General features: G+C 37.3%; 1 protein-coding gene across 1 annotated transcript in view; it reads left to right on the forward strand.

The window, feature by feature from the left end:
* Positions 1-21,130, forward strand: part of RNGTT (RNA guanylyltransferase and 5'-phosphatase) — a 270,093-nt gene that overhangs the window by 33,229 nt on the left and 215,734 nt on the right. The window contains exons 7-8 of the mRNA XM_066358895.1: positions 3,690-3,799; positions 5,425-5,526. Of these exons, the coding sequence (XP_066214992.1) occupies positions 3,690-3,799; positions 5,425-5,526 (212 nt within the window). The remainder of the gene's footprint in view (positions 1-3,689; positions 3,800-5,424; positions 5,527-21,130) is intronic.

The raw sequence follows: 21,130 nt of genomic DNA on the forward strand, positions 1-21,130 counted from the left end.
GGTGTCTTTTTTAACCTTCAACTTGCTCCAAACATTCTTTCTCGATCCGAATGTCAGTGCATTTCTTGATGGCTGGGACCCATGGCTTGAACTGTGAGGACAGCTTTGTGAGCAGCTGCTGGTGCTCCAGGACCTTCTGCATCTTTCTGACCCTCACAATTGCCGCCTGAATCAGCAGTTTGTGGTCTTCCTCAATTTTGGCGGGGAGTATGGTTTCTTGTTCCTGCTTCTGTTTGGTTTTCATTGGCACATTGATGTTAATCCTTAATTTCTTATTTTTATAACCAAGATAAGATTTTATTAAGGTATCTGACTTAAGTTCCACCTCCACAACATTTTAATTTTCGTCTTCCAGCACCAGTAACTTTGACTTCAGTACAATCTGTAGAGCGTGTGCCAAAGTGTGCATTTTGATTTGGATGCTATCTGTTAGCTGCTGCACTGTGTAAGCATCTTCGTGTTGTCCTGAAGCAGGATTGCCATCTGGAAGGTAGACACCTATGAGCTCCCTCGCATAAAAGAAAGCCAAATTTAAACACATGGAATACACCCAAAAACATATCGCCTGAGTTTGAAGCATTAAGACAAAGTATGCCTCTACCGTTTTACTCAACACTAATTATTGCAGAGAAAAATAGAGAAGATAAAAAAAGTAAAAATGAAATTTATGCATTGTGGAAAAGATTAAGGAAGATGAAAAATAAATATATAGATGACATTTACAAGATGGTTGAAATTCTCTTTCATAAACTCAGTAGTTGTTAAAATCTGTATTGAAGCTCAGTATTTGTTCTGTAAAAGTATAGCTTGTTTAACTGCACAGACTTATTAAAATATTTCTGTGGTAATTTTGTAGGAAGTACTTGGTTGAATGTTGGTTATATTTCTAGCGTTTTAGTCCCTTTTATTTGTTGGAAAAAGTATGTTGTGTTTTTAGGATTAAATTATGCTAATTTGGCCTTTGCTTTATGCTTATAAACGAAGCTAGGTATCTTCTTCATGCAAAACTAGTACCTTCAGAATAAAGATGCTGAACATTGAACACACATAATGCTTTCTCTCTTTTCTCTTTTTTATTTTCGAGACAGAAATGTAGAGAGAGACAGGAGGGGAGAGAGAGAGAAGCATCAACTCTTTGTTGCTTTACTTTAGTTGTGCATTAATTGCTTCTCTTACATGCCTGAACTGGGGAACTGGGGATTGGACTGGGAACTGCTCAAGCCCAGCCAGCGACCCCTTCCTTCTTCAAGCTGGTGACCTTGGGCTCAAACCAGCAACCTTGGGCTTCAAGCCTGCAACCTTAGGATCACGAGGAGATCCGGCACTTAAGCCAGTGACTCCATGCTCAAGCTGGTGACCCTGTGCTCAAGTTGGAGAGCCCATGTTCAAGCCAATGACCTCGGGTTTCAGACCAGCAACCTCAGCATTCCGGATTGAGGCTCTATCTACTGCATTATCACTGGTCAGGCTGCTTTCTCCTTTTATGAGTTTTTAGAAATGTATTTATTGATTTTAGAGAGAAAAAGGGAAGGGAGAGAGAGAGAGACAGACAGAAATTATTTGTTGTTCCACTTAATTATGCATTCATTGGTTGACAATTGTATGTGCCCTGACTGGGGATCGAACCCACAACCTTGGCATATTGAGAGGGTGCTCTAACCAATTTAGCTACCCAACCAGGGTGCTTTCTCTTTTTAATTTGTATAAACAGATATACTTTTATAAAAATATTGAAATTATCTGTGTATCTCGATGACTATGGTAAAAAATCCTTTTTGATCTGTTTAGCTTTACTTTAAAATGTTTTCCTTTTTCTTTCCTTTCTTTCCTCCCTCTCTCCTTTCCTCCTTTCCTCCTCCTTCTCTCCCTCCCTTCTTTCCTCGCTTTCTCCCTTTCTGTCTTTTTTCATTTTCTCTTCTTTCATTTCTTTTTCTTTTCCTTTTTGCCTTCCCTTTGCCTCCCTCATTCCCTTGTGCCCTCCCTCTCTCCCTTCTCTCCCTTCCTTCCTCCCTCCTACCCACCTTTCCTTTCACTTATTTGCTACTATATTTAATGGTAGAGAGGTGATGGTGTAATAGAGATAACTAATACTCTTTGATCCTTAGGCTCATGAAGTCTGTAAAGTATGCTTATTTAAGAAAAAGTAGACAACATCGCAGATAACTATAGTGTAATTCAGAATTAGGATCTGAATCTGTCGGTTGGATTTGACTCAGAACTCTTTTATATTTGACAGGGATATATGTATAATATATCATTTGTTTCTTCCTTCCCAAGTTGCTCAATTTGCCAGAAGGTTGATCATTACAGATTGTACACCATGTCTTTTTATTCCCTAATTATTTTAACAGCTAGAGTTGTTTATGGGTTTTGCTTAAGGCCCATGCCAGACCTCTTATGGGTTTGAATGTAATTGTAAGATGTAGACTATTTGTTAGTCTTCAGAGTTTTCAGGAGTGTTATTTATTTGATTTATAAATTTTCTATCTGCTTTATTTTCCCTGTGATATTTAAAAAATATGCTTGCTTGTCTGATCTGTGGTGGTGCAGTGGATAAAACGACCTGAAATTCTGAGGTCACCGGTTCAAAACCCCGGGCTTGCCTGGTCAAGGCAAATATGAGAGTTGATGCTTCCAGCTCCCGCCTCCCTCTTCTCTCTAAAATGAATAAAGTAAAAAAAAAAAAAAAAAAAAAGAATATGACACTAAAAATAAAACCAGTTTAAAAATATGCTTGTCTGAAATACAGTAAGATACTTTATGTAGATCTGAATTAAAGTATTTAAGTAAAAAATTCAATGATGAGTATTATTTAGTTTTTATGTTGCTACATCCATAATTGTAGCTTAGCTACTTTGTCTACTGTTATATTATTTTTCTATAGTACAAAGGCATATATTGTGGGTGTTTATCCCCTTAAAATCCATATTCAATAAGTGAGGGGAGGGCAACTCCCTTACCTCTTCTCAAATGAGAATCATTGATGAATGATATAGGGTAGACCTGGGTTCAAAATTCTGTTTTTAACCACATGCAATCTTTATGTCTCATATACTCATTTGTGAAATAAAGATAATAAAATCTACTTTTCAGAATTATTTTAATATGCCAGATACTTGGAGCTTGAGTAGATGGTAGCTAAGTTATTATTGCTGTTATGATTTCTTTTTCTTTTTTTTTAATGACAGACAGAGAGAGGGGCAGATAGGGACAGACAGGAAGGGAGAGAGATGAGAAGAAGCATCAATTCTTCGTTGCGGCATCTTGGTTGTTCATTGATTGCTTTCTCATATGTGCCTTGACCAGGCGGCTACAGCAGACCAAGTGACTCGTTGCTCAAGCTGGCGACCTTGGGGTTTCAAACCTGGGTCCTCTGTGTCCCAGTCTGATTCTCTATCCACTGCTCCAGTGCCTGGTCAGGCGCTGTTATGATTTCTGAATAGTGCTTAAGGATGTTTTGACAATATGATATAGACACTGGGCTATATGTGTACATTGAAAATCATTTGCTGGATTATGGAAAACTATTATACAATCCCAGGGGAGTTTATAGAGCCTCCCAGAGTAAATCATTTCTGCTTCATGTATTTGCTTAGATTTGTGAAAAATAAACGATTCTGTCTCAATCTAGTCTTTGGAAAATAGATTTGAACTCTAATGAAATGTTTTTCTTTTCCTTTTATTTTAAGGGTGCTATATTTTTGGAAGGTGTAACTGTTAAAGGTGTAACTCAAGTAACAACTCAACCGAAATTAGGGGAAGTACAGCAGAAGTGTCATCAATTCTGTGGCTGGGAAGGGTAATAAATACATTAATGTTTTAAATAAAATTTATTCTTACTCTGCAACACTTAGCATTGAATAAAACATTAACATAGCTTTTGTGCCTCTTGAAATTTGTATGTTTACATATAGAGTGCTTAAAAAGATCTCAAGTAAGAGTTTATCTTAGAATTGGGCACTTGAAACTGTATAGTTATGTTAACCAGTGTCACCCCAATAAATTGAAGTAAAAGAAAGAGTTTTCAGATTTTTCTCAAGACAAGCAGTAACATAAATAGACAGTTGAGTCAAAAATTAGATGACTCACATTTTCCCGGGAGAATAGAAAGTTACTGTTGTCACTCTCTAGGATTTGTTTTGTACGTTTGATTCTTCTGTCACAGATTAATGTTTGAGTTGCGCTTATTGTATTATATTAAGGGAGAAGAGGTGAAAATTGAATGTGCTGCATTTTTCAGTTTCCCTGTAATTGGAAACCTGGGAGAGTCAGCTTTAATATATTCTGCCCTCTACCGTGACCTGAAATTACTTATCAGGCATTTAATGGGAGAGGATTCAGGAGAGCGTTCACTGTTCTTACCTGTTGCTCTTGGTCTATGATTATTTCTGTTGATCATTGCTGTGTGTGGCAGGAAATTGTTAATGCATCCAAAACAACATGATGAAACAGTATTATTAATTTAAAAATTCCTGATATAAATGTCTTTTTGAGTAGTACATACAGGTCAATCACCTAGAAATAATTTTAACTAAAAGGTGAAAGTGTTGATGGAGTAATACTGGTTTTAGTGTTATGTCAAACTCTTGCCAGTGTACTTTAATCTTGACCTATGTTTCTCCTGTTTGTCACTTTGGGGCATCTTTTGAGATATTTGCCAACCCTGCATAGTTATACCAAGTTAGCCATGTCATGATAGAGGAATATGGGATCTAGAATAATGTAAGATGACTAAAGCAAGACTTAAACTTCTTCCTGATTAAAAAGACTTGTAGGCCCTGGCCGGTTGGCTCAGCGGTAGAGCGTCGGCCTGGCGTGCGGGGGACCTGGGTTTGATTCCCGGCCAGGGCACACAGGAGAAGCGCCCATTTGCTTCTCCACCCCACCCCCCTCCTTCCTCTCTGTCTCTCTCTTCCCCTCCCGCAGCCAAGGCTCCATTGGAGCAAAGATGGCCCGGGCGCTGGGGATGGCTCCTTGGCCTCTGCCCCAGGTGCTAGAGTGGCTCTGGTCGGGGCAGAGCATCGCCCCTAGTGGGCGTGCCGGGTGGATCCCGGTCGGGCGCATGCGGGAGTCTGTCTGACTGTCTCTCCCCGTTTCCAGCTTCAGAAAAATACAAAAAAAAAAAAAAAAAAGACTTGTAAACATACCCGCTTACTGTTTAGATCATGAATGTTAATATTTAAAAATTAGCCCAGTAGTTATGGTACAGGCAATTAGAATCTTGTTAACTTGCATTCTAAAATGTAAAGAAAATAACCTTTGTTAGCATTCTTGTGAAGTCTGATATTACCACAATTGACATTACTCTCATAATAGATAGGGAGAACATTGTAATAAATGTGTGACTCACGTGAGATTGGTTTAAGACATGTATTGCTTTGTATGGATATGAAACATAATGGTAATGAAATGTTCTTCTTTAAGGTCTGGATTCCCTGGAGCTCAGCCTGTTTCCATGGACAAGCAAAATATTAAACTTTTAGAGCAGAAGCCATATAAAGTAAGCTGGAAAGCAGATGGTACTCGGTAAGTGTGGTTTCTAAAAAAATTATACAAATAACTAATGTTTGAAGAATATTGCTTTGTTGTTAGGGAAGGTTTACATTCTGGGAAGTATGAATTTCTGACTTGAACAGCAAAGTAAGGCAAGTTTTAGATATTGGATAGTTTTAGCTTTGCTAGTATTCACAGCTATGTAATACTCTTGTTCTGCTAAGTTTTGGTTTCAGAGTTCTGTTAGTTTGACGTAAATCAATACTAAGTTTAAGTTTGAAAGTGTTCCCTCTTGATAATATTGTGTTTTTTGGTATGTCTGCTGCCCACTACGTTGTCTGTGATGGTTGCAGGGGGATTCTAAATTTAACAGATACGCTGTTAGTTTACAGTTAAAAAGTTACCAAGTCTTCCTGATTCATTCTATATTTTGTTTCCTTGAATAGTTTTTCTCTTTCTCTTACTCCTTGCTAATTCTTTTTGTAGTTTTATACACTCTTAAGGTTGTTGAATTCTTACAGCAAAGCTTAGCTTCAAATTTTATATTCCTAAGTTTTAAAATATTTATTAGTATAAATTTTATACTTTCTCAATACTATTTAACTTTTTCTTTCTGTTTTATAATCCATATTTTTATAGGTTTCCTACATGTATTTAGCAAATCTTCATTTAGGAAATAGTCATGGTAGTTGAAATAATTATTTTATAGGTATTAATATAGCGGTCCTATTAAATTTTTTATACTAAAGAAAATGTTTTAGAATAATTAGGAGTGCATATATATTTTATTTTTTTCTAGCTTTTTTGAGGTAAATTGAAGTATCGTGTAATTTAAAGTATGCAATATGTTGCTTTATGCAAAGTGATTATATCCATAGAGTTAGCTAATACCTCCATCACTTAATGTAATTACCATTTCATTTTTGTGGTGAAAAAATTTAAGATCTCTTGTCTTAGCAAGTGTATAATACAGTATTAGTAACTATAACCACCATGCTGTATTAATTAATATTAGTATATAACATTAGATCCCCAGAACTTGTTTTACAACTGGAAGTTTGTATCCTTTGACCAGCATCTCCCCATTTCCATTATGTCCTCAACCCCTGGAAACCACCGTACTAGTATCTAGTGTATTTCTATGATTTGGCTTTCTTAGATTTCACATATGAGTGATCTGCAGTATTTACCTATTTTATTAATATTTGTTGTTAATATCTTAGTGTGCCTAATTTATAAATTTAATTTTATCATAGGTATGTATATAGGGAAACACAGTATATGTAGGGTTTGTGCTGTCCATGGTTTTAGGCACTCACTAGGTTGGCGGTCTTGGGATGTATTCCCCCACGGATAAAGGGGGAATGCTGTATTCCACATATTCTTCGTTCAGCTGTTGATGGACACTTAGGTTAGAATGGGAATGCAGTTATCGCTTTGAGATCCTGTTTCTATATTTTAGTTTTTAGATGTTATTTTGAAGATGATAAAGATTGCATTTAATTTTTATGAGAAGTTTTGAGTGTCAAAGTGGCACTTATACCTTTTTATTTATTATTCTTTCTTTATCTACATTTAACTTGTGATGACTTTAAAAGATACATTTGGAAACGTGTAGAGGGCAGATATAACTTGCTTTTAATAATTGATTATAATGATATTATTTAAACATGCTTTCTGATAATTATATTTTATTTTTGTTATTTGGGAATATATCAAAATATTTTCTTTTGTTTCATTTGTCTATGTTGGAAACAATCTTTTCCGTCAACTTACCTTTTTAAAACATTTTTTGGTATTTTGTAGATAATAAAGTTCTTAAAAGTTCAGAAAATAACAAAAAGGAGAAAATAAAAATAGTCATTTTTTTTTTGACAGAGTCAGAGAGAGGGACAGATAGGGATAGACAGACAGGAAGGGAGAGAGATGAGAAACATCAGTTCTTCATTGCGGCACCTTAGTTTATTGATTGCTTTCTCATATGTGCCTTTATTGGGGGCTACAGCAGAGCGAGTGACCCCTTGCTCAAGCCAGTGACCTTGGGCTTCAAGCCAGCGACCTATGGGCTCAAGCCAGCGAATCCTCACTCAAGCTGGTGAGCCCGTGCTCCAAGCCAGATGAGCTGACGGTCAAGCCGGTCACCTCAGGCTTTCGAACCTGGATCCTCTGCATCCCAGTCTGATGCTCTGTCCACTGTGCCACTGCCTGGTCAGGTCAAAATAGTCATTATTGTCACCTAAAGATTTATCACCACTACCGTCATTGTGGTATTGACCTTACTCTTTTGATTATAAAACAGTTATGATGTTTAATATCAGTGCTTGATATAGTGAGTCCAAATAGTTAAGTAACAATATTTTACATATATATTTTTAAATGTTTACAAATATACATTCATTTGTTTACAGTATTTTGAACTTTAAAAATGAAGAAGCTTAAAAAATTAATATTAGTATATGATAAAAAATTCAAACAGTATAAGGAGATAAAATGAAAAATTAAGTTTGCATTATGTGCTTCTAGGAGTACTCATTCTACATGGATGAATCTATTATATAAGCATGGATACAGTTAAAGATTCAGATATAGATAATTTGAATGACTTGCCCTTCATGCTCTCCTCCCTAGGGATATGTATGTATTTTTGAAGGATAAGTAAAAATTAGCCTGATTATTTTAAGAATGTCAAAGTTATATTTAATATTTGGATTATAGTAAGTTCAGACACTATTAAATTGGTAGTAAGAATTCACCTAAATTGAGTTTTTGTTAAGATATGTAATTTTAATAGGTATGTAACAGTGTCTTAACAGGGGGTTTATTACCTACCTCTTGAAGTGGAGAAAATGGGGAAAAAAGGCAAGAATCAAAGGTGCCTATTTTCAAATGGCCTGGGGATTTGGGGGTGAGGTGTAGTTTTGATCTAATGAGTTTCATATTCTGGATATTCATTTTTTTAATTATTGATTTTTTTTTAAGAGAGAGAGTAGAAGGGAGAGAAAGAAACATCAATTTGTTATTCCACTTAATTATGCATTTATTGGTTGATTCCTGTATGTGCCTTGACCAGGGATTGAACCCCTACCCTTTACTTGTCAGGACGATGCTCTAACCAACTGAGCTACCCAGCCAAGCTATTCTGGATATTCTTTACTATCTACATTGCCTTCCCCATTGTATCCAAGGCTCTGATCATGGCAAATTTTGGGCAAAATAATGAAGTCTGCGAAATTTGTCACTTGTATTTCACCATCTTCCTTTTATTTTCCCTCTTCTGCAATTTTATACCTCTTTCTCTGTATTAAATGATGAGCTGAAGTAATTTGCGCTTATATGTTTTTGATTGACAAATGGAACTATCTCATTTACCATAGAACCATGCTCCACCAAAAACAAAAGGATAACCCCTAAGTATTGGTTTGAATACTCACTTTGTCTTAGGGTACTTTATTCTGGCGGTAAAACATGTATGTGAGCTGTTGATTTGATTTGCTTTAGATTAGATCTAGGTATCTGTTTGGGGGGAATGGTCATTTAACAGTACTGGGTGATCCAACCCAGGAACATGGTATATTTCTCCATTTATTTAAGTCATCTTTAATTTTTCTCAGCAGTGTTATGTAGCTTTCAGTGTAGAGATCTGCTAAATTTAAAAAAAAGAATGTACGTTTGATATTGTAATTAACTGTTTGCATGTGATCCTGAAAGGAGGCCATATAATAAATTGAAATTGTTTTCAGGCCCTGGTTGGTTGGCTCAGTGGTAGAGCATCAGCTCAGCAGGTGGAAGTCCCGGGTTCAACTCCTGGTCAGGGCACACAGAAGTGACCATTTGCTTTTCCACTCCTCCTCCTCCCTTCTATCTCTTTCTTCCTCTCCTGCAGCCATAGCTTAGTTGTAGCAAGTTGGCCCCAGGCACTGAGGATGGCTCCATGGCCTTGCCTCAGGTGCTAAAATAGCTCGGTTGCCAAGCAACGGAGTAATGGCCCTAGATGGGTAGAGCTTTGCCCCATAGGGGACTTGCTGGGTGGATCCCGGTTGGGCACATGTGGGAGCCTTTCTCTCTGCCTCTGCACTTCTCACTTAAGGGAGAAAAAAAAGAAATTGTTTTTTGGAAATTCAAATGGAAAATACTGGTACCTAGTCAAGTCAGAAGGAGGTTTCTTGCTTTGAATTTAGAAGTACCATCTCACCCATAGCAAATGGCTTCATACACTATGACACTAATTATTTCTGCATGTTGATTTTGTACTAGCAGTCTTACTGAACCCTCTTATAAGATAGTGTGAATATAGAAGGTTTTGAATTTGCTATGTAGAATATATTATATGAAAATATTTTTCTATTTTTATTCAGTCTTAGTGTGTGTGTGTGTGTGTGTGTGTGTGTGTGTGTGTGTGTATCATGGTACTAGTTAGGACAATGTGGAATTATGTTTTTGGATATTGTCATGTTTTTAACTTCAGTGGGAATAATTTTAAGTTTTAGTATTAACTATGATACTTGCTGTAGGTTTTACAATATAGTCTATCTGATTAAGAAAATTACTGTCAAAAGAAAGAAGAAAATTACTGTTTATTCCTGGTTTGCTAAGAATTTTTATCATTATTAAATTTTATCATATGCATTTTTAGCATTTATTGAGATAAGTCCAATGAGTTTTCACTCTAAGCTGTTCACTTAGTATAGTGAATTATACTGATAGGTTTTTCTGGAATTGAACTATCTTTTTTCCAATATTATATTGGGTTCATTTTGATGTATTTTGCATTATTTTTGTAAGTGTGATTGGTTTATATTTTTTTGTATTATCTTTATGTGGCTTTGATATGAAGAGTATACTAGTCTTTTCAAATGAATTGGAGATTTTTCTTTTTTGTTGTCTATCTAGAACATTTATACAAGATAGGGAAAATCTGTTATTCTTATAAAGTTGTAAAAGGCTTAAATGAGCCAATTCACTTAAAGCAGTTAGTACACTGTGTATCATACATTAGGCACTCAGTAAAAGATTGCTACTGTTTATTTTTCTATCAAAAATGGATTGCGCTCCTTGCTTGCAATGAGTAACTGAACAAATGGGTAGCTGAATAAATGACTGAGTGAATATGTAACTTATGGTTGAAGGGACTAATAAAGTAATTAATGAAGGAATATAATACTTAATCAAACAGCATAAACAAAATGTAGTGTAGCTAGGGAACTACATATAGTTTGATCCCTGGGAGAATTCCTAGGATAGAATGAGAAAATCTCGTCTGGTTATGGTGGAGATAGAGAGGAGGGACCTCCTGGTGTATTTACCGGGGGAATGCAATACCGGGGGAAGTGATATACGGGTACTGCAGATACAGTTGTATTGAATTGTCTTGTAATTGTGAAATACTACTTTTTTGCAGATTTTGTGCAATATTCTGGAAAAAGATAATTAGAACTTTTATAATAGAATTTCTCTGTGTACTTGGTTTATTATAGATTGTCATGCAATAAGAAGAAACGATCAGTCATCAAAATCTGTTTACTCAAAATTAATTTAACTTCCATGTGAAAACGGTGAAGATTTAGAACTGTAACAATTTTAGAATTAATCTCACAATTTGTTTTAACTTTCTTCTTTTTTTATTTTTATTTATTTCTATTTATTTTTATTTTTAGAGAGAGGAGAGGAGACAGAGACAGAGTCCTGCATATGCCCTGACCGGGATCCACCCGGCAAGCCCACCACAGGGTGATGCTCTGCCCATTTAGGGCCCTTACTCTGCTGCAGCAGGAGCCATTCTAGTGCCTGAGGCGGAGGCCATGGAGCTATCCTCAGCACCTGACAAGCACAAGAGTTGTAATGAATTGATACCCATTATGAAAGTAAGCTCCTTTAGGGCTGGGACTTCTATCTTTTTAATCTATGTTCCCAGTGCCTAGCATAGTGCCTGTCACATGGTATGGTAGGCCCTCAGTAAATACTGACTGAATGAGTCAGTGAAAAGCTGCTAATGTTTTTGTATAAAATATGTGGAAATACTTTATGTGGTTGTCAAAATTTTGAAATTTAATAAAATTACAACTCACCCTGGCCAGTGGCTCAGTGGTAGAGTGTCTTTCCTCTGTGTGCATGTCCCAGGTTTGATTCCCAGTCAGTGCACAGAGGAGAAGCGGCCATCTGCTTCTCCCATCTCCCTTCTGTCTCTCAGCCCCCCCCTTTTCTTGCAGCCATGGCTTGATTGGTTTGAGTATATTGGCCCTGGGCACTGAAGATAGTTCAGTGGAGACTCTGCCTCAGGAGCTAAAAATAGCTTGGTTGCAGATGGGCAGATTATCGGCCCCACATGGGGGTCGCTTGGTGGATCCTGCTCAGGGCACATGTGGGAGTCTATCTTCCTTTCTCTCACTTAAATTTAAAAAAACTTACAACTCTATGTCACATTTAATTTTTAAACAAACATGTAAACCATTTAGCAAAATAAAAAAGTATATTTCAAGGAAAATGACATAGTAGGGCAGAATTTAAAGCTAGAAAAGACTTAAGAAAGAACTTTTTTTGTTTGGATTTATAGTAAATAGGGATGATCTGTTGTTATTCCATAGAGTTGTTATAAAAGGATTAAATGAAGTAATTAAGTTTAAGCAATTAGATGCTCAGTAAAAGGTAGCTACTCCTGACCAGTGGATAGAGCTTCAGCCTGGGACGCTGAGGACCCAGGTACAAAACCCCGAGGTTGCTGGCTTGAGCGCAGGCTCACCAGAGTGAATGCCGGACTGCTGGCTTGAGCAAAGAGTCACTGACTTGGCTGGAGTCCCCCCCCCACCACCAGTCAAGGCAGATATGAGAAAGCAATCAATGAACAACTATGGTGCTGCAACAAATAATTGATACATCTCATCTCTCTCCCTTTTTGCCTGTTTGTCGGTCTGTGTCTCTTGCTAAAAAAAACAACAACAACCGTAGGCTGCATGATTTGGGTCAGATATGCCCTGTGTTAGTCATATGCAGCTGGCATATTAATAAATCTCCTCCTTTTAATAAAACCCTTCAAAATTCATCTGGACTTAGTGTCTCTATGGTGAGGTACAGTACTTTACAACATTTGGGGGCTTGTCTGGGATCTGGTGTTTGTGTCACTGGGTAGAGACACCTGAATCGGCTGGTCTCTCCAGGGGACTGCCCGATCCCACTGGAATCTCGAGGAGAGGTGCCACCTGAGACATTTTCAGGACTCCCCATTTTCCTGTAGGGTTCGGGTAGTTCTTCAGTAAACACCCCTGATTCCCAAATTTGATGATTTGAACAATTCGGCAGAGAAATCAAGGAGGTAGGTAAAGCAACTCTTTTGCTTTACTGAATTCTAACTTTCCTCTGAATTCTTGCTTTTCAGTTTGGGACTAGTCAATTCAAACTACTGCATGAGGATTGGACACAATCTTACTCATGCAGTAGGCTCTCCAAGACTGAGATGTTGGTGGGGAGTTTTTAGGTCCCGCTTCGGGCTTTGCTGGGAGACGTCTGGTTGAACTTTGGAAGGACAATTAATGGGGATTAGGTCCTGTCTCGGACTCCCAGGGACATCTGTTTGTAGCCTAGGAGGGCATTAGTGGGCATTGAGTTAACCAAGTTGGTCAGTCCTGCCTCGGACCTCTAGGAACGTCTGTTTGTCCTCTAGAAAGACATTAGTGGGGACCAGGTCCCGCCTCAAACTTTCAGAGGCATCTAGACGTGCTCTCAGAAAAAGACATTAGTGGGGACTTTGTTCATGCTCTAGGAAGGCATAGTGGGGACTGAATTAACCAGGATTAATCAGTCTCACACCGCACTGCATCAGTGGGGACTGAGTTAACCAGGTTGATTGATCTTGCCTCGGACTTCCAGAGACATCTTTGTGTTTGTCAGGTGTTTGTCAGATCTCGTTCTTTGCTTTTAATGTTTCTGACTAAACCACCTGAGTGGTGTGTGAGTGGGAATCTCTAGTGACTGAGTCTAAGTTCCACGAGCATGGCTAGGAGAGCATCTGATGAGTAATTCATATATGAATACAGTGGTACCTTAAGATACAAATTTAATTTATTCTGTAACCGAGCTCGTAAGTCAGTCAACTCGTGTAACAAACTGCCGATACTGGACCTGTGTGCCGATGTGCCAAGTAGCGGCAGCTTTCCGAATCACGACTTGTATCTTGGAATTTCACTCGGATCTCGAACAAAAATATGGACTGAGTCACAGCTTGTATCTTAAAAAATTCGTATGTTGGTCTGTTCGTATCTCAAGGTACCACTGTATATAAAATAAGGTAGCTACTGATTTACACATACATATACTTCTGACTTACAGCTATATATAAAACACACACATATACAAAGATACTCTGCTTTAAGAAAAAACTGAATATGCTAGGTAAATTATTTCACGAATTAAAAAAAAGGCACATAGGCATTTATGAAAATCTAAATTATAGGCAGCTTTTCATGACACATCTATTTAAGTAAGCAAGATATATTTGTATAATGCTTCTTGGAAGGAAATTGTAGATGGATTTATTCTTCCTGAATTCTCATTTGGGAATCCCCTTTTTTGCATTCCTCCAGAAATTATGTTGAAAACTTATTACCTGCAGGGCTCTGTCAGGTGCTGAATGTATTAGGAGTGCTTGAAGAATCCCCAGCCTAAAGATTTTTTTGTGTAATTCAGAGTTCAGCAAATGTCTCCTGTAAGGGACAGATAGTATACTGCTCACAAAAATTAGGGGATATTTCAAAATGAATATGAAACTATAAAATATCCCCTATTTTTCATGATCCGTAGAAATATTTTAGGTTTTGTGGGCCAAGTGCTCTCTGTCTCAACTCTTCAGCCCTTGTGACACTAAAGCTGCTCTTACATAAACAATTGAGCATAACTGTGTTCCAATAAAACTTTATTTACAAAAACAGACCAGATTTGGCCCTTGGGTAATAGTTTGTTAATTTATGATGGAAAACATTCTCTTTAAAAGATTGTCTTTATATCTCAAATGTTCTTTCTTTTCTTTATAAGAAAGTGCAAAAGTGAGCTCAAGGTAGGAAAACATAAGTTTAATATAAAAACATTTTGTTTTAAAATTTATTTCAGTAAATTAAAATTTTTTTCCTCATTGATTATAAGTTATGGCTAATGCCCTGGTATTTTATGAGATTATTATTATATTTTTAGAGAGAGAGACACACACAAGAAGGGAGAGAGATGAGAAGGATCAACTCATAGTTGTATCACTTTAGTTGTTTATTGATTGCTTCTCATGCGTGCCTGGGTGGGGAGGGGACTACAGCAGAGCCAGTGACCCCTTGTTCAAGCCAGCAACCTTGGGCTTCAAGCCAGCAACCTTTGAGCTTAAGCGAGTGACCGTGGGATTATGTCAATGATCACATGTTCAAGCCAGCGACCCTGCACTCAAGCTGGTGAGCCCACGCTTAAACCAGGTGAGACCACGCTCAAGCTAGTGACCTCGAGGTTTTGAACCTGGGAACTCAGCATCCTAGGTTGATGCTCTGTCCACTGTGCCAAAACTGGTCAGGTGATTTTTTTTTAATGTATAACCTTGAGAGGTATATTAAGCCTTTCCCCCCCTCATTAAATTGTGTCCCATGCCTTTTTTCTAAGAGTACTTGATTTATATTATGTTCAGGCAGCTTCTATATTCACTGCTTTAACAGTTCTATGCAGAACAACGTAATTACCCCAGGTAGTTAGTAATTTACTTGGATCTCTTGATATATATCTCATTAATAATGTTTGTACCAGATGTTTATACTAATGTCTGGAACTGAATGTTCAGACAGGAATATTGTGTATAAGGTAATGAGATGCTAGACTGGAAAAGTCTTACATACTGAGAGGAATATTAAAGACGTTTCAGATGTCTCTGGAATAATTTTCAGTGGAGTACAAAAACCAAACTCTTTTATATATTTAGAAACGGAATGAGTAAATCAAATTATGATCAATTAAGTTCTGTGTATACAACTTTGATTGAGATTTGTTCTTAAGTTGTTTTTCAATTCCACACAAGGGAAGAGATCAGAGCAAAAACAAATTTCTGTTTAGCTCTGTTTTTCTTTTGATTGCAAAGCAAATAGTTTCTTATGGTATATAACACAAGAATTTTGACTGAATATTGGTATTAAATAAGAATTTATCTCCTATTTTATTTACTGGTAAATATAATTATAGCCATAACATCATATCCAGTATTTAGAAAGTCATTAGTATATAAAGTTATACCTTTGAAAAAGTATCTAATTTTTATTCTTTTTTAGGGAGACTTATAGTTTTTGTAGAGGCATCTGAGGGGCTAGAATCTAATAAATAAAATACTTGCTTCAGTTATACAAATAGATAGTCGCAAAGTCAGCAGCACAGTTCCATGATATAAGAACTGGTTACTTGCTCACATGCTCTGTAATGTGTGATTATAGAAATGACAAGTACTAGGTTGGGTAAAAGAAAAATTAATTCCTCTTTGTGAATTGGTGAAAAATTGCTTAAGAGAATTATAATTGATTTTTTTTAAAGAAAATTGAAAGTAGTCAGCCATGCCAGGGACAAATGTAAAATAAAACGAAACCTTTGGAATGTATTTTTTGATGTTTTCTTTTTATGAGACTGACATATATAAGAAGAAAATCTTTTTCACATCTTTCTGCCCCTTTGGTATATAAATGCTGCCCAAATCATTTTAAGAGGTATTTAAATACTATTTTCAGATCAACATAAATATGAGTAATCGATACATTACTCTCTCTAATGGAAGACCACTTAAAAGGATACTGTAGTTTACATATTTAGTGTGTGGCTGTGCAGTTCTAAAAAGCATAACCTGTAACATTCATGGTAATTAGTACAGATCATTTGATTTTTATACCTTAAAGTCTTGATAAAGACATTTTATACTCTCATTATGAACAGAGCTAATTAATCTAAAAGAAACTAATTAAAATAACTAAGAGAGTCTTTTTATCTACAGAATTGCTAGATTTCATGAGCTTTGTTTACCAGTGTTGGTACTAATCACCTGATTTATGCAGTGAATAACAATTTTGCAGTATTCCATTATCCTAAAAGCTTTTCAAATCCTCTAAATTAGGTCAAGATCAATGATATCTATATGTTATTAAACTTTTGCCGTTATTAGTGATTGTGACTTTTTCTAACTTGGACTTGATATACATTTCTGTAAAAAAGTCTTTCTTTGTCTTGTGATTCTGGTCTTGTGCTGATGAAGAAATGATAGTGTTTTTAAAAATATTCCCCATTATAAAAGTAATTTATATTCATTGTAGAAAATTTAGAAAAAGATAAGGAAAAGGACAAATAAAAAGCCTCTGTAATCAGTCAATCACCAATTAGATTTTGGTGTATATGCTTTCAGACCTTCCTCTCGTCTGTACATTCTTTTGTTTAGTTAAATTAAAATGTATTAATTCCACAGCATATTTTTATTTATTATTCCACAATATTTTTTTTGTGTGTGTTATGTGTCAAGTACCATTCCAAGTGCTGGAAATTATGGAGGTCCCTGCTATATTGGAGCTTCTGTTAGCTGAAACATGTTTTCTACATAAATGGTTTAGTATCTGTGATTTATAGTTTAGTAATATGCTGTTTTTACTTAATGTATCCTTAATGCTTTCCCATTTCATTACTTCACTTTTAATCCTTTCTGTTTTTAACTGATTCTGTGATTATTCCCAAATCTCTAAATAATATGTATAAATGACTATTTATTTATTTATTTATTTATTAGAGAGAAGAGAGAGAGAGAGGAAGGAAGGGAGAGAGGACAGACAGGAGAGAGAGAGAGAGAGATGAGAAGCATCAGTTCTTCATTGTGGCACCTTAGTTGTTCATTGATTGCTTTCTCATATTGCCTTGACTGGGGGGCTCCAGCTGAGCCAGTGACCCCTTGCTCAAGCCAGCAACCTTGGGCTTCAAGCCAATGACCCTGGGTTCAAACTGGTGACCAGGGGGTCATATCTATGATCCCACGCTCAAGCCAGTGACCCCATGCTCAAACTGGTGAGCCTGTGCTCAAGCTGGATGAGCCTGCATTGAAGCTGGATGAAACTGCGCTCAAGAAAGTGACCTTGGGGTTTTGAACCTGGGTCATCAGAATCCCAAGTTGACACTCTATCTACTGCACCATCACCTGGTCAGGCTAGATAACTGTTTATTAATTGGCCTTAGGTGAGTTCCTAGTGTGGTCTCTGTGGATATAGCTCACCAAACTCTTGGTATCCACCTTTGCTTCTAGTTTCTCATGATAGTTAAACTATTAATTAGTTCTTGATTGATTGTACCTGTATATTTAATTTTCCTGTATCCTAATAACCACTGTGTAGTGTTTGTTGATCTTTGTAAGATGAGGACTTTAGAGTCCTCTGTCTTCCAGCTCCCTCTGCCATGTCAGCTCTAAATTTAGTACTGTCAACTCCATTTACATTTACATGCTGTTTGGTAAACATGGTTTTTCTTTTTCTTTTTGAGGGCATGAAAAGAGAAATCACTCTAATGCAATGGTTCTCAAACTTTTTGAAGTCGGGGCGCATTTAAAATCCTACAAATAATTGTAGGCGCACTATATACAAATTTCTGAGAAATATGTTATGATAATTAAGTCAAATATTAAACAAATATAAAGTCCAAGCATGCTTTTATGGTAATTAAACAAAATAAATACGACAAAATTAAATTGATTCTGACATTAAAAAAACATTTTTATGTTACATTTTTTGAGTTATGCTTTTTTTTTTTTACAGAACCAGAGAGCCAGAGAGAGGGATAGACAGGGACAGACGGACAGGAACGGAAAGAGATGAGAAGCATCAATCATTAGTTTTTCGTTGTACATTGCAACACCTTAGTTGTTCATAGATTGCTTTCTCATGTGTGCCTTGAACATGGGCCTTCAGCAGACCGAGTAACCCCTTGCACGAGCCAGTGACCTTGGGTCTAAGCTGGTGAGCTTTTGCTCAAACCAGATTAGCCCGCACTCAAGTTGGTGACCTTGGGGTCTCGAACCTGGGTCCTTGGCATTCCAGTCCGATGCTCTATACACTTCGCCATTGCCTGGTCAGGCGAGTTATGCTTTTTAGAATTTGTAAAAAAGAGAGGTTAAAATATAAAACGACAAAAAAGTTATCTTTATATATAGATACATTCTTAGTAAGATTTAGTAAATTTGGCAGGTCCCGGTGCAAATGTGTTAAGTTTTTTCATTCTTGTGTTTATGAAAAACATGAGCCTGATGTGTCCTAGTGATTTCTTCAATGTTTGGGCATATATTTGAAAGGTAAACTCTCATTTTTTCATCAATACATGGAAAAATTTCTTTTTACTCTTAATTGTGTTGAGCAGGGGTCCCCAAACTTTTTACACAGGGGGCCAGTTCACTGTCCCTCAGGCCGTTGGAGGGCCGCCACATACAGTGCTCCTCTCACTGACCACCATGAAAGAGGTGCCCCTTCAGGAAGTGCAGCGGGGGGGCCGGATAAATGGCCTCAGGGGGCTGCATGCGGCCTGCAGGCCATAGTTTGAGGACACGTGGTGTTGAGGGTAAATTCATATAAATAGGATGTTGAAAATTGTAGTATAATGTTCAAAGCCTTTTTAGATATTGCCATACATTCTTCTTTTATAGAAATCCAAAAGGCTTCAAGAGACAATTCCTTATGTTTAATTATCAATCCACGATCAGTGGATATAGCTGCCAGTTCTTCTGTTAATGTTAAACCAAAATCACTTGAAGCTTCCATGAATGGGTTTCTTATCCAATCGTATTGTTCAGTATTAAGTGATGGAAAATGCTATAAGTTAAATTCTGCCCGTCAGCCTTCAAGTCTTATTTTATTTACACTTAACATTTGCTCACTTCCAGAATTGGATTCTTCAATATCACACTTTTTTTTTGAGAAATCTATCCATTTTATTTGGGTTTATTTATTTAAAAATAATATAATGATATGTTAATAATGAAAATAACTATGTGTTAACAAAAAGAGTGGTATTTCCGTAATGAAATGGTATAATAGAGTAACTGTATTTATTTATATATCTGGGCACATGCCACAAAACAGCACAGCTAGTAATTTCAGGTCCTGAGTGGGAACAGTGCAGAATTAAGAAAATACGGGGTCAGGAGAGCCCTGTAATTGCTGCTGGCAAGAACATAGCACGCCCAAAAACCGCATCTTGCTTTATTTATAGGGCAAAGTGCGCCATTAGTAAATCTTAACTTTATACCAAACAAAGGATAGAAGAAACTTGCCTTCAGTCTTTCTGGGGAACATGGAGGGTAGTGTAAACAATCCAGCACCACAAGGTTGCTGGCTTGAGCAAGGGGTCACTCGGTCTGCTGAAGGCCCACGGTCAAGGCATATATGAGAAAGCAATCAATGAGCAACTAAGGTGTCGCAATGGAAAACGGATGATTGATGCTTCTCATCTCTCTTCGTTCCTGACTGTTTGTCCCTATCTATCCCTCTCTCTGACTCTCTCTGTCTCTGTAAAAATAAAATTAAAACAAAAAACAAAAAAAAACAATCCAGCACCACAGCCTTTTGCAATTTAATCAGGAAAGTGAGGTGGGGGTTGGGCAGACTGTCAGCTTACAGCCAATTCCCCACACCTCTGTCCCCCAAAAATCTAAACTCCAAAAACCCTGTTGGTTTTTTGGTCTCCAACAGGCACATATTTTTCTGGAATACCATAGGGCGCACCTGGAAATCTTTTAGGGTGCGCCAGTGCGCTCTGGCGCACACTTTGAGAACCACTGCTCTAATCTATCAAGCAGATAGGGTTTAATAATAAGATTGCCTACAAAGGCATTGAAATGATGGCAAAGCAAAGGGTTGCCTCAAAGTCGGGGATCAGGATGCTGCTGCTGCCCCTGGCGGGAGCTTGTTTGACACTTACTGCTGATGTGCTGGAGGAGAGGCACCTCAGCTCGGGCTGTTGCTGCTGGAATCACTCAGTGCTGCAGCACAACAGCCGCTCGCTGGGGGGACACTGCGGAGCGGAGACCCTAATCCTGTGGCTGCTGCCTTCAGTGCCACCTGACGTGCTTCCAGAAGCAGTAAGTTTCTCCCTTCCTCCTCTTTCCAAGTCTCTTCCCAGGGAGTCTGGGAAGTGGAGTTTGCTTGCTTTCTCAAACTAAGGTACACCGAGAGCACACAACTGTAGGGCTGGAGCTGATTACAGAAAGACAGCTAACTTGCTCTGGCCAGCTGGCTCAGTGGATAAAAGTATCTGCTGAGGTAACGGGTTCGCTTCCTGAACAGGCTGCATTTAAGAAGCAATCCATGAATGCACAACTAAGTGAAACAACTAAGTAGAACAGTGAATTGATGCTTCTCTCTTTCTTTCTCTCCCCCTTCCTTTTCTATCTCTCTCTTTCTCAAATCAATGAAAAAATTTTAAAAAAATACAGAAAGGTAGCTAACTTGCCCAGAGTTCAAAACCATGACTGCTACTTAAAGTAGAATGTTCCTATTGTTGAATATAAATAGGTTCTTTTTTACTCAACTAATTGCCTTTATCGTATAATCAAGTTTTTTCAAGATTTTAGTCATTTTATTTCTCGTTTCACTATTTTGTTATCCCAGGCTTTTCTTTTTTA

Source organism: Saccopteryx leptura, chromosome 1 (genome assembly GCF_036850995.1).
Source record: "Saccopteryx leptura isolate mSacLep1 chromosome 1, mSacLep1_pri_phased_curated, whole genome shotgun sequence".
NCBI lineage: Eukaryota > Metazoa > Chordata > Mammalia > Chiroptera > Emballonuridae > Saccopteryx > Saccopteryx leptura.